This window comes from Elephantulus edwardii, unplaced genomic scaffold (assembly GCF_000299155.1).
Source record: "Elephantulus edwardii isolate Elephantulus edwardi_28Jun2011 unplaced genomic scaffold, EleEdw1.0 scaffold00273, whole genome shotgun sequence".
NCBI classification, from domain to species: domain Eukaryota; kingdom Metazoa; phylum Chordata; class Mammalia; order Macroscelidea; family Macroscelididae; genus Elephantulus; species Elephantulus edwardii.
This window is the reverse complement of record NW_006400023.1, coordinates 304,961-317,565: the sequence shown is the minus strand read 5'-3', so window position 1 is coordinate 317,565 and position 12,605 is coordinate 304,961. Positions and strand designations below refer to the sequence as shown.

Here is a 12,605-nt window from a genome sequence, read left to right as displayed (position 1 = left end):
TGCCACGGTATCTCTTCTAATTTCTATTGGGTCTACAGGCAGAGAAAGGGGAAGCCACTGAATTTTTTTTTAATTAATTAACTCATTTATTGTTTTGCTGATGTATGCATGCTTAACAACCTGGAAAGATCTGGCTTGGGTTTGTTGGTTTGTTTCTTCTCTTTGTTGGGGTTTCTTGATTTGTTTTTCTTGCATCGAACCAGTCAGACAGTTGTTCGCTCAGCTTTGACTTCCACTATGGGAAAGAAATCATCCTTTTGACATGCTGCTTTTCTTGCAGGTTCAGCTCGACTAGCTCCATCATGTCCTCCCAGAGCGCCAAAGGCTTTTCCAAGGGGTCTTCGCAGGGCTCTGCCCCGTGCCCAGCGCCAGCACCCACCCCAGCTCCCTCTCCTTCCTCTTCCTGCTGCGGAGGCTGCTGTGGCTCCAGCGGCGGCGGCTGCTGCGGATCTAGCAGCGGCTGCTGCAGCTCTGGCGGCGGCTGCTGCGGAAGCTCCAGATCCACTGGCTGCTGCTGCTTCCCACGGAGGCGACGTCGCCAGCGAAGTGGCTGCGGCGGCTGTTGCGGGGGCGGAAGCCAGAGGTCCCAGTGTTCGGGTAACAACCAGAGCTCAGGCTGCTGCTCTGGCGGCTGCTGAGGTGGCCCGTGGCCCAGAAGAGCTGCCCTGGAGGGATCCCTGAGCCCTGGAGAGCAGCCCTCTCTGTTCTGCTGCTCCCCACCCCTCACCTCTGCCTAGATAGTGCTAGTATTTAACTTTAGTTCCCACGCTGGCCAGGCCTCAGAGTTTACCAGCAAGTCAAGTTAACGGCACTTTTGGTGTTGAGAAGCCCACACTCTGCCCTCAGTCTCAGAAAACCTCCTGAAGCTCTGGGAGCCAAGGCTGAGCTAGTGGATTCTACCAACGTCTGCAGGAGTCACACACAGCAGATGGTCCATAACTGTCTGCTTTGATTGTACTTCGAAGACACATCGAAATAAAGCTTCTACCTCCTGAGAACACCCTCCTTTTCTCCATCTGTTTATTCGTGTATAACGGGTTTGCTGGAAATGTTGTGCTTCGAAGCCTGAGGTCTCGCCTGTCTGGTAGTTCAAATCCACCAGCAGCTCCTCGGGAGAAAGATGGGCAATCGCCCCCTGAGCACCGCACAGCCTGGGAAACCCAGGGTGGGGTGGGTCCGCTCTCAGCTTGTTCTGACTCCACGGCCGTGAAGTTGAGTGATACCATTTTTATCTTGTTCTGTTACTATAATCCAGTACCTCTCCACCGGTCTTGATAAGAAAGCATGATATTTTTTTTTTTTATGAAAGGCAGAAAACAGTATTTATGCCTGAACAAGAACGGGGCTTTCTGGTAGTTAATTATGACAGCAGCAACTGCCTTTGAGACACAGTGTTCCTATGTACTACGTGCCTCGTCTTCTTTTGTTCTCATAATGATGAGGCAGGTGCTCTCATCCCATTTTACAGAAGAGCAATTGAGGCAGAGTAACTCGCTCAAAGTCACCCAGCTGGTGCATGATGGAGGTGACTGGCTGCCTGATTCCCAGCAGCTGGGCTTTAAAAACTAATCTGCCCACCGGCTCACACAGTAGCTGCGTGTGAGGCAGCTTTCTGTTGGGAAAGATCACCGACTCTTTTTTCCGGCAGACTTTTCCCACGCTGCACCTTCTGGGAGGCTGGGTTGCTCCCTCTGCAGGTCCTTCCTTGGTGCTGCACCGAGCCTAGGAACGCACCATGGCTTTTCAGGACTCTCAGGTGAGATGTGGGGACTCTGAAACATGCATGGGCTTTCATGCTCTAGAGGTGATGACAGGTTCATCCTGAAAAGTGCAGAAACACAGCCTTGTGGGCATATTTTTCACTCATTCATTTAAATAGAGAGGAAACAGGGAGAGCAACCTCCCTCACAGTGCTGGTAGCAAGTCCAGAGGGAGGCGCTAACAATAACAGTGGTTACACTAGAGACAACGGCAAAACCAAACCTTAACCATTGAGTTGCTTTGGATTCATGACAATCTTGTGTATTAGGAAGTTGGTAAATCTATAGGATTTCAGGTCTTTTGTTCACAGGGTCACTGTGAGTTGTGCTTGACTCGACGGTGATCAACAATTTTTATGGAAGCAGATTGCCAGACTTTTCTTCCATAGCACCACTGGGTGGGTTTGAACTGCCAATCTATAGATTAGTAGCCAAGCCCAAATCATTTGCCTCAACCAGGACCCTCATAGTAGTGACAAAACAAACAAACAAACATACACTCACTGTCTTGGAGCTGATTCCAACTCTTGGAGACCCTTCTTTGTATAACTCTTAATGAGAAGAGACTGTTTCATTTTTCTTCCAAGTAGCAGCTGATGAGTTTGAATAACCAGTTTCCCCCTTTATTAGGAAAGTGCTTTATACCAAGTGCAGGGCTTGACACTTGCATATATCTTACTTAATTCCCATAAATTACCTCCATTTAAAGATCTTTATGTCTCTATTTTATTTGCAAGAAAACTTGGCTAAAGATACACACTAGTGAGTAATTAAGATCTCCAGAAGGTGAGTGAGGGAGATAATCTGGTCCATGTTCTCAGCCACTCTGCTTCACTGCCTTATAAATCGTTCTAGCCAGAGAAGGCTTGTGTGGACATATCAATGGACTAAAAAAAATAGAGTTAGGCTTCTCAGCTGTTGTGCTGTCAACAACCGAATGGCTCTGCCAGGGTATCCACCTAACAACCAGTTGTTGAAGGTGTTGCTCAGGGATGAGGTCAGAAATTCCCCACTGACTCATCCAGGATACACAAAGTTGAAGCCAAGTGACCACCTGCCAGAGAAGCTGTGGAGGGCAGTCTGCTGTGTGTGGGAGGGCCTTTTATTACCATCATAAAGATTCTGAACTTCTCAGTGGGAGGTGATTTGTAAAAACTATTTACAAACAGATGATATCACTTGCTGACCTGCACCCACACACCTTGATGTTATTGCAGCAATAAGCCCCAGGCCTTGATGGAAGGGTGAGGCGGGAAGGAAGAACCTCCTGACTCACAACAGACAGGCTGGAAAACCAATCTGGGAGTGAGGAGTGACCCCAAACAGGAAACTGTGGCTTAGTTTTGGGAAAGAATTGTAATGACTCATAGAAAGACTTGTGATCCAAATGGGAGTCCACACCTTGGTTCATGAGGCACCTCAAAAAGTTTGCCATGATAGTATCACTAGGCCACATTTTACTTAACTCTAGAAGATCATTGTACAACTTTGTTAAGAAAGATTCAAATGTTTTACCCAGAAACGACTGGAACAGTACATTGACAGAGAACTACCAGAAATACAAGCTCGGTTTAGAAGAGGTCATGGCTCTAGAGACATTATCGCCAATGTCAGATGGATCTTGGAAGAAAGCAAAGAGTATGAGAGGGATATCTATCTGTGTTTCATTGACTATGCAAAGGCATTTGACTGTATAGACCACAACAAATTGTGGTTAACCTTGAAGAGAATGGGAACCCCAGAATACTTGATTGTGCTTATGCGAAATCTATACTTGGACCAGGAAGCAGTCATCAGAACAGAGCAGGGAAACACTGCATGGTTCAAAATCAGGGAAGGAGTGTGTGAGAGATGTGTCCTGTCTCCATACCTTTCCAATGTATATGCAGAACAGATCATTAGGGAGCCTGGGCTTTATGAGGAGGAATGTGGCATCAGGATTGAAGGAAGACTCATCAACAATTTACATTATACAGATGATACAACCTTGCTTGCTGAAACTGAGGAGGACCTGAAGTGCTTTCTGTAGAAGGTAAAGAAGACTGTAGTCTTCAATATGTATTGAAGTTCAACAGCAAGAAGATAGAGATTCTTACCACTGGGCCAATTGGTAGCACCATGATGGATAGAGAAGAGATTGAGGTTGATATCAGTTATAGCTTGCTCTGCTCCACAATCAACACTTTTGGCACCAGAAGTCAAGAATTCAAAAGGCAAATTGCCTTAGATAAATCTGCTGTCAGAGACCTTTCCAGAGTACTGAGAAGCAACAATGCCAGTCTAGAGACTAAAGTGTGCCTGATCCAGTCCATGTTCTTTATAATTATTTTTTATGCATCAGAGAGCTGGATAATGACTAAAGATGATAGAAGAAGAATTTATGCCTTTAAGTTGTGGTTCTTGGAACATACCATGGACCTCCAAGGAAACAAATAGCTCTGTCTTGGAGAGGATGCAACCAAATTTCTCCTTGGAGGCTAGGATTTTGAAGCTCCTTCTCACATACTTTGGGCATGTGCCCAGGAATGACTGATCCTTGGAAAAGAACATCATGTTGGAAGGGTGGAGGGACAGAGCAGGAGAGGAAACCTGGATGAGATGGAATAACATTGTAACTGGGACAATGGGTGTTGAAATTGGAATCGGTGAGATTGGCTCACGACAGGGCAAGCTTTAAGAGCTATTTTATATAGGGTTGTTATGAGTCACAGGATTATAAATCCTGTGACCTCTCCAAAGTACTGAAGAGCAATGGTGTCTCTCTGGAGACTAAGGTGCATCTGATACATGCTATGGTCTTTGCAATCACTTGTTATGCATCAGAGAGTTGGACAATGACTAGGGAGGATAGAAGGAGAATTGATCCCTTTGAGCTGTGGTGCTGGAGAAGAGTATTGAGAATACCATGGACTGCTAGGAAAACAAACAGATTCGTCCTGGAAAGGGTCAAACCAGGTGGTTCCCTGGAGGCAAGGATTCTGAGGCTTCATCTAACATACTTTGGACATGTTGTAAGGAGGGACTGGTCCTTGGAGAGGGTCATCACGCTTGGAGGGGTGGAGGGACAACGCAGGAGAGGAAGACCCTCTATAAGGTGTTTGATTCAGTGACTGGGGTTATCAGGATGGGTGTATCGGAGACAGTGTGATTGGCACAGGACAGAGCAGGGCTGTTGTAGATAGGGTTGCTATGAGTCCCAAGTGACTCTATGGCACAGAACAGCAATAACATTTATTGTTAGGGACATTCTGATGGCATAGTCTGTAGGGAGTTTTGCTACTAACTTAAAGTTTCCCTGTTGGTTGAATCCACCAGCAGCTCACTAGGAGGATGGACAATCTCTTCCCATTCAATTTACAGCCTTGAAAGCCCCCTGGACAGTCTATTATAAGTTAGTTCTGACTTGGGAGAAGCGAAAGATAAGATTTATTAGTGGACTTAGGATGTATGTAAAATAAATTCTTTCATAGATATTGACACTTTTATAATTCTGTAAGATTTGTTTAACAGATCAGGAAAAGCTTTGAGAGTTTAATCATTTCACCCGAAGGTTTCTAGCCCTCTTTTCTGTATCTGTACCAGGCTTTCTAATGAATTCTCGTAGAGCCAAGAGCCACTTCTTCTTTAAACTATTCGTTGAAACAATTAAATTCTGTCATTCAAATAACTATTTAAAACAAACTAGTATGCATCACTGTAACCCTACTACCCAACACTGTTGACTCTGATTCATGGCAACCAGTCATGTGCCGACTAGGACTTTTCCATGGAGTTTTCAAGGCTATGGCGTTTCTGAAGCAGATTGCCAGATCTTTCTTCCAAGGCACCTCTGGGTAGGATTGAACTGTTGTTCTTTCAGTTAATGTTTAAAGTGTTTAATTGATTATGCCATCCAGGGATCCCAAGTGCATGGTAAACCCACAGTTGTCAAGTCATTTCTGACTTACAGTGTCATTCCATCTTGTTTCTGAGGCTACAAATCTGGGTGAGACTGCTCCAGTTTCCTTTGATAAGTTCAAACTGCCAACCTTTTTGTTGGAAGTTCAATACTGAACCTACTCGCCAACAGAGCTTCTAGCCAATATGGAGCAAACAAATGAGGTCCCTAACAAACTAAAACCAAATAAAGCAGCAGGGATGAAGTTGAGTCTGACTCATAGTGACCTTCCACTGGGTTTCTAAGTCTATAACTCTTCATAAAAGGAGATGGCCCACTTTCCCCGCGGAAGAACAGCTAATAGATTTGAACCTTCAACCATTCCATAAGAAGCACTCCATGTTGTACTCTCTGCCAGGAGGGCACTTTTGGGTGCACATTGGTGGTGTTAGGTGCCACTGAATTGAATACAACTCCTAGCTACCCTGTAAACAACAGATCTGAACTCTGTCCTATCCCACACCATTCTCACAATCTCTGACACACTCAAGCCCATTGCTACACTCTCTGTCGGTCCACCTACTAGAAGCTCTTCTTCTTCTTCCCTTTCTCCCTCTCCTCCTCCTCCTCCGCCTTCTTCTCTGCTCCTCTGTCTTTCCAAGCATCATGTCCCTCTCCGAGGAATAGCTATCCTAGCAACATGCTAAGGATCAATAAAGAAATGTTTCTTAGTGCATTGATGTGCTAAACAATTCTGGGGAGATATGCAAAGTATTACTTAATCTTAAGGGGGTTTTAATCTGATTTGAGAATCTGATCACAGTAGGTAATCAAATAAAGTATGAATAATAAGTCACATCCAAGTTGTAAGAAATGTCACCCACAGAACATGGCACAGAAAATTGCTATAGGAATTCAGCTGAATTGTCACAGAACTTCATAGGAGAGTAAAGTTAGTATGGTCTGGGCCACTGCCAAGACTTCCTGAGAAGGAGTTCTGTGGTAGTTCTGAGAGACAGAGATGCTGAGAAAAAATGACTCTCTTTTCATACAACTGCATGTGGAAAAGAGGGACAGGACAAGGAATGAGACAAAGACCTTTCCCACATGGAACTCACCGTTTGGAGAAAGATAGACAAGAAAGTAAGCAAGACTGACCATTTCTGATAATAAAAAGTGCTATAATGTATATTAAGAAGTTAAGGTCTACAGATTCTCTAGGGTTTTTCTGAGGACTTTAGATGGGGACTGGGGATGGCCTCTTGGAAGAAGCGCTGTTTGAACTGAAAAATTCAAAACTCCTCACTGTCGAGTGGAGCCAACACGTAGCAGATTCTCAAGAGGGTTTTCTGAGACTATTAACCAAATGGGAGGATATTGCCCCTTTTTTTCCCCTTGGAGCAACTGGATGATAAGAGTCACCTTTGGTGAGTGAGAGAAGAGTGGAATTGACTAGGACATGAAAGTTTGACAGAAAAGGTGAGAACAAAACCATGAAAGCAGGTAAGTCCACCGTTGTGATGTTCTTCTTGTAGACAGCCTGAGGCTCCAGTGTTGCCTCTCATAGCAGGGCTGTTCCGTCGAGGCTTTCTCTGGTAGAAGATGCTGCCAACTGCTTGGAGTTCCAATGTAATAATGATATTGGTCACTACTCTGAGCTTCTTCAGTATAGTCAATCCTCACAATCCTCTTACCAGGTAGGTTTTTATCCCCTATATTTTTGTTAATAAAAAAATCTGAGGCCCAGAGCTGTTAGAGAGCTGTCCTCAAAATACACAACTTGTGTCTGACAGGGCAAGGGCTTTAAATCTGGATATTAGAAACACTGAATACCAAGCTAGATTCTTAATTTCTGGGAAAATGGGGCATATTCTTAACATTAGCAAGAAGAGAGGTCCAAGTTATTGGTGGTGATATAGAAAGGGCCCCAAGGATACAACTTTGGAGAAGGCAAGAGGTGGCCAGATAATGGGTGACTCTGAATGCCATTTGCATCATATCTATTAAGTGTGGGGATAGGAAAATGTACTGAAATAAGTTATTTAGAAAGATATAAGTTTACCTTCATGCCTTCTGTAGTACTCCCTGTCGTATTCCCTATGACCTTAAGACTAAATAGGAAGCCATAGTCAGGATGCTCAGAAGATGATGAGAACAGAATGCATCTCTGTAAAGAGCTGTAATGGCCCAGCCTAAGCTTAGCCCAGGTTCGGAACTTTGCATGTGGTTGTGGGGAAGGGAAAGAAATGACAGGCATGAGGAGATTTTTTTTTCTAGAAGGAAGAAAGATACAAAATCTGGGTAATACATTTGAATTAAGAAAGAGGAAATAAACAAGCTTGCCTCTGAGGTTTTGGGTCTGATGACAGAAATGTTGATGTTATTGATGGAATTGGAGAAGTCAGGAGAAAGAACTGATTTGGGGTTGATGTTAAGTACAGCCTGAAAAGTATTGGTTTTGCAGCACAGGCAGAATGTGACTGGGAGGCTGAGATGTGAAGCTGGAATTCCAGATAAAGGTCCTGAGCCCTGAGATGAACACACAGGGATGAGGATGGGATCAAATCCTTGGAGACAGACTGTTTTACTGTTGCAGTGTACATTCACAAGAACACAAACTTGGACTGTCTTGTTCCTTAAAACAATCTCTGGATAAAAAACCTGGCATGTTCTTTACACTAAAGTCACTCAGTAAATATACGTTGAATGAATGAACAAATGTGTAAAGCAGAGTAAATGAAATAGGAGAAAATTATAATCCATATGAAGAGGGTAACAAAGAAGTCAGGGAAATCACTCCGGAATCTGGCCCAGACAACTGGTAACATTCTTTGTCATTAACCAAAAGGTTGGCCATTTGAGTCTATCCAGTGGCACCTTGGAAGAAAGGCCTGGAAATCTACTCTTGAAAACAGCTGTTGAAAACCCCATGCAGCACAGTTCTACTTTGATACACACACACGGTCATAGTTAATTGGAATCCACTCAAAAGCAACTGGTTTAGTCTGTCTCTTTATTTTTCAGGTTGCTTTAGAGTTTCAGGTTCTACAAATCCACGTGAAAAGAGTCTGACAAAGGCCAGGTTGCAGAAACTAAAGGGTGTCGTCCAATCTGGTTAGTCACACAGGCTCTCCTTTCCCATCGCATGATCCATCTAAATGTTGAACAGTTATAGTAAGAAATTCCATCTGGGGTGATAGCAGTTTCATCTTAATTATGTGAAACAGGTTGAACAGGAAAACTGGCATTCTTGGAGCATAAGGAACACAACCTCTCTTCTTTGGATGACGCTGCTGCAGAGTGGAATGATTTGGCTCTGATAAATCTGAAGTATGCCAGCATGCCTTGGGATGAGTGACAGCCCAGCCAAGAAAAGCAGGTGTCTCCTCTTCTCTTATAAACATTGCATCAAGTCAAACACAATGGCTGCTAATCTGTCTCATTATTAACTATATCTCACTCTTAAGATTTCGTTAAGTCTATGCCTGTAATGTAACTACATCAGCTCTGTAAAATTCAAAGCATAATTTTCAGGGTTAGTGTCATTTTTCTGCCCATACAAGAGGCGAATGCATCTATCAGCAAGTCATGAAGAAGCCTCTTCCCTCTGGTCTCTTTTGCCAAGTCTCTTTCTGTTTCTTTGTATCTATCATTCATTAAATTGTTACTGAATACTTACTATAGGTCAGATACTGTGTAATACAAACAAGTAACTCTTCTCTAAGTTTAGCAGGGAGAGTAAAACTTCATAATACAGTTGCAATAAGCTAAATGTTTGGAATCAACACACTATGCTATTGAAGTGCAAAGAATGGGACAGCTTATCCAGTGGAGGTTTAAGTAAAAACTTATAAGAAGTGTAGTCTGGCCTTGTGTCTGAAGGAAGTAAGGATAGATGTTGGTCAGGTTGAGAGGATATGATGAAACCCTTGATCTGTGGTAAACAATAGCAATTGCTAGAAAACAGGCATGTGTGGTGGCTCAAGGAAGTCAGAGCCAGTGAAGTTCTACATAGCTGGTCAGAGCTCATAAAAGAGAAGGCCATGTAAGGTTCCATAAAGCTCCTGGAAGTCTAGTCTAAAGGTATGGGGGCCAAGGCATTTTGAGGACCTTAAACGTCTCTCTCCTCTGACTTACCTCGTACTAAAGGTGCTGTGAGAATCTCTGGCAGCATATCTGACTGCTGAACACAAAGGTCAGCAGTTTGAATCTACTAGGTTCTCTATGGGGAAAAGATGAGAAGTCTCTTCTCATAAAGGTTTACCTTGAAAACCTGATGGACGGTCACTATGAATCAGAACCTACTCACAAGCTGTGGGGTTAGTTTTGTTTAAAGCCACCGTGGAGTCCCTGAGTAGTTAGTGGATTGAGCTGCTAACTGAAGTTTAAAGAGTTCAGTCCAGAGGAAGGCAGCTTGGGAGAAAGCTCTGACAGTGAGTGAATAAAGGAATGTGTGAAATACAGTGTATATCAAAGGAAAAAAAATACATCAATGGATGTTGTTGTTGTTATGTGCTGTCGAGTCACTTGCGACTCATCGTGCCCCTATGTACAACAGCCCTAAACCTTGCACTGTCCTGTGCCAGCTTCACTGTCTCCACCGCACCCAACCCTGATTACCCCAGTCTCTGAATCAATCCAACTCATAGAGGGTCTTCCTCTCCTTTGCTGTCCATCCACCCTCCCAAGCATGCATGTCAGACAAAGCTTCAGAATCCTTGCCTCCAAGGATTAGCCTTGTTTAACCCTGTCCAAGATGAACCTGTTTGTTTTCTTAGCAGTCCATGGTACCCTCAATACTCTTCTCCAGCACCACAGCTCAAAGGCATCAATTCTCCTTCTATCCTCTCTACTCATTGTTCAGCTCTCTGATGCATAACAACTGATTGCAAAGACCATGACCTGTTTCAGACACACCTAAGTCTCCAGAGTGACACCATTGTTCTTCAATACCCTGGAGAGGTAAAATAAAATCTATTTTTGTGTACCATTGAGTCAGATCCAAACCATAGCTGACCGTCCAGCGGGTCCTTGGAGGCAGTCAGTCACTAGAGAGGAGATTGCCCATCCCTCTCCCATGGAGCAGCCAGTGGCTTCAAACTGTGTGCCTTTGGGATTGCAGCACAGCTTCCTGCCACTAGGCCACCAGAGCTCCCACAATCTGTGTTTGATAATGCCATGTAGTACAGTTCTACTCTAACACAAAAGGATTATGATGAGTAAGAATCAACTTAAAGATAAGGAAAAATATTTTTTTTAGGGAAAATATTTTAAAAATCTTGTGGCTTAAAAAAAAGTGGTCATATTTAGCTTCATATCCAGCTGCCTTGTTTACTCCATGTCCCTTCTAAGTTTATCCCTCACAGTTCCTCTTTCAGAGCATCACTCATAGTTTGATATTGGCGGTTTGAATCCACCCAGAGGTTGATCCCCTGGAAAAATAGTTTGGAGTTATGTTTCTGAAAGGTCAGAGTTATTGAAAAGCCTCTCTGCTACTCTACCTGAAACATGTGAGGTTGTCTTGTGGTAGAAATGATTTGATGATGGCAACTGGTTTTTGGTTTTGATTTTTTTTTTCAATTCTATTGGATAAAGCTTGCACCTCCAGCCATCCTTTTAGATTATCTCACTCCAGAATCACCAAAACATCTCTTAAACTCTCCATTTCATGGTGTTCCTCAGTACCCAGGGAACACTGGCCCAGTGGCCAGTAAATTCTTGGCCCTTCCACCATGGCATGATGTGTTCTTTGATGTTTTCTAATTCTCCCCCCCCCCTTTTTTCTGCTAATCTCTTTTAGCTTCACTTATAAATCTGTGTATTATACCTAACGCATAGTTCATAGTTGTCTGATGTTCTCTTCCTACAGACTCTTGGAAATATCATTCATTCACTATACACACTTTTAACTATTAGCTGGAAGGTTGGAGATTTGAACTCATTCAGAGGCATCTTGTGAGATAGGCCTGATGATTTTCTTTCAGAGGGTCACAATCTTGAAAAGTCTATGAACCAACTCAACTCTGCACACAAGGGTTTCCATGAGTTAGTGTCAACAGTAACAATATGTGTGAGGCTCTTGGCCACGATTCCAGATGGGAACATATTGATTGATTCATATATATATATAATCTCCAAAAGAGTTATCTCTAGCCATGCTATTTCCCACTAATTACAAAATTAATTACGCTAAAAACCTCTAGATTATCATGAGTAGTTCTGTTCAAATGCATCAGAGCTGTCTTATATAAAACATAACCACCTTGAAATGATGGGTTTTTTCCACCTGTCAAATAACTCTACTGTAGGGAATGAGACCATTGCCGAAAGCTATACTGAAAACTGCCATGTTTACTGAAAGTGTCATCTTTAAATTTTCACCTCTTGTTTTTACATTTATTATATAACTGAGTTATTTTTTTACTTAATCAGGTGTTTTACTTTTTTAAAAAAATTATTTTTGTTTGTGCGAAAGTTTATAAATCCTAATGGGTTTTATCCCATAAAATCACTGAGAGATAATCTATTTTATAAAATTAATTTCTGTTGGAAGGAATACACAGAGTCACTGTGTCAGAAGGAATTGGCTGACACAGAGGAATTCCATGAAATAACATATGAGCAAGAGCTTATGGTGATGAAGGAGGAAGTTCAAGTTGCTATGAAGTATTTGGCAAAAAAACAAGGCTCCAGGAGTTGACAGCATACCAATTGATTTATTTCAACAAACAGACACTGTCCTGGATGTGCTCACTAAATTGTGCCAGGAAATCTGGAGGACAGGCAGCTGTCCAACTGACTGGAAGAGATCGATATTTGTTCCCATTCCAAAGAAAGGTGACCCAACAGAGTGTGGAAATTATCGAACAATATCATTGATATCACATGCAAGTAAGATTCTGCTGAAAATTATCCAAAAATGTTTGGAACAATATGTCAACAGAGAACTGCCAGGTGTGCAGGCTGGA

The 12,605-nt window shown here is 42.9% G+C and overlaps 1 protein-coding gene across 1 annotated transcript; it reads left to right on the top strand.

Annotated features, from left to right (window-relative positions):
• The first annotated feature begins 302 nt into the window (after positions 1-302).
• CRCT1 (cysteine-rich C-terminal 1) lies at positions 303-638 on the top strand. Its single transcript, XM_006900133.1, has one exon. It carries the CDS (start codon positions 303-305, stop codon positions 636-638), a length of 336 nt encoding a protein of 111 aa, XP_006900195.1.
• The last annotated feature ends 11,967 nt before the right edge of the window (positions 639-12,605 follow it).

Bases quoted from the DNA above. Each gene is read 5' to 3' on its own strand.
- CRCT1 (XM_006900133.1), top strand. From the start codon at position 303: ATGTCCTCCCAGAGCGCCAAAGGCTTTTCCAAGGGGTCTTCGCAGGGC.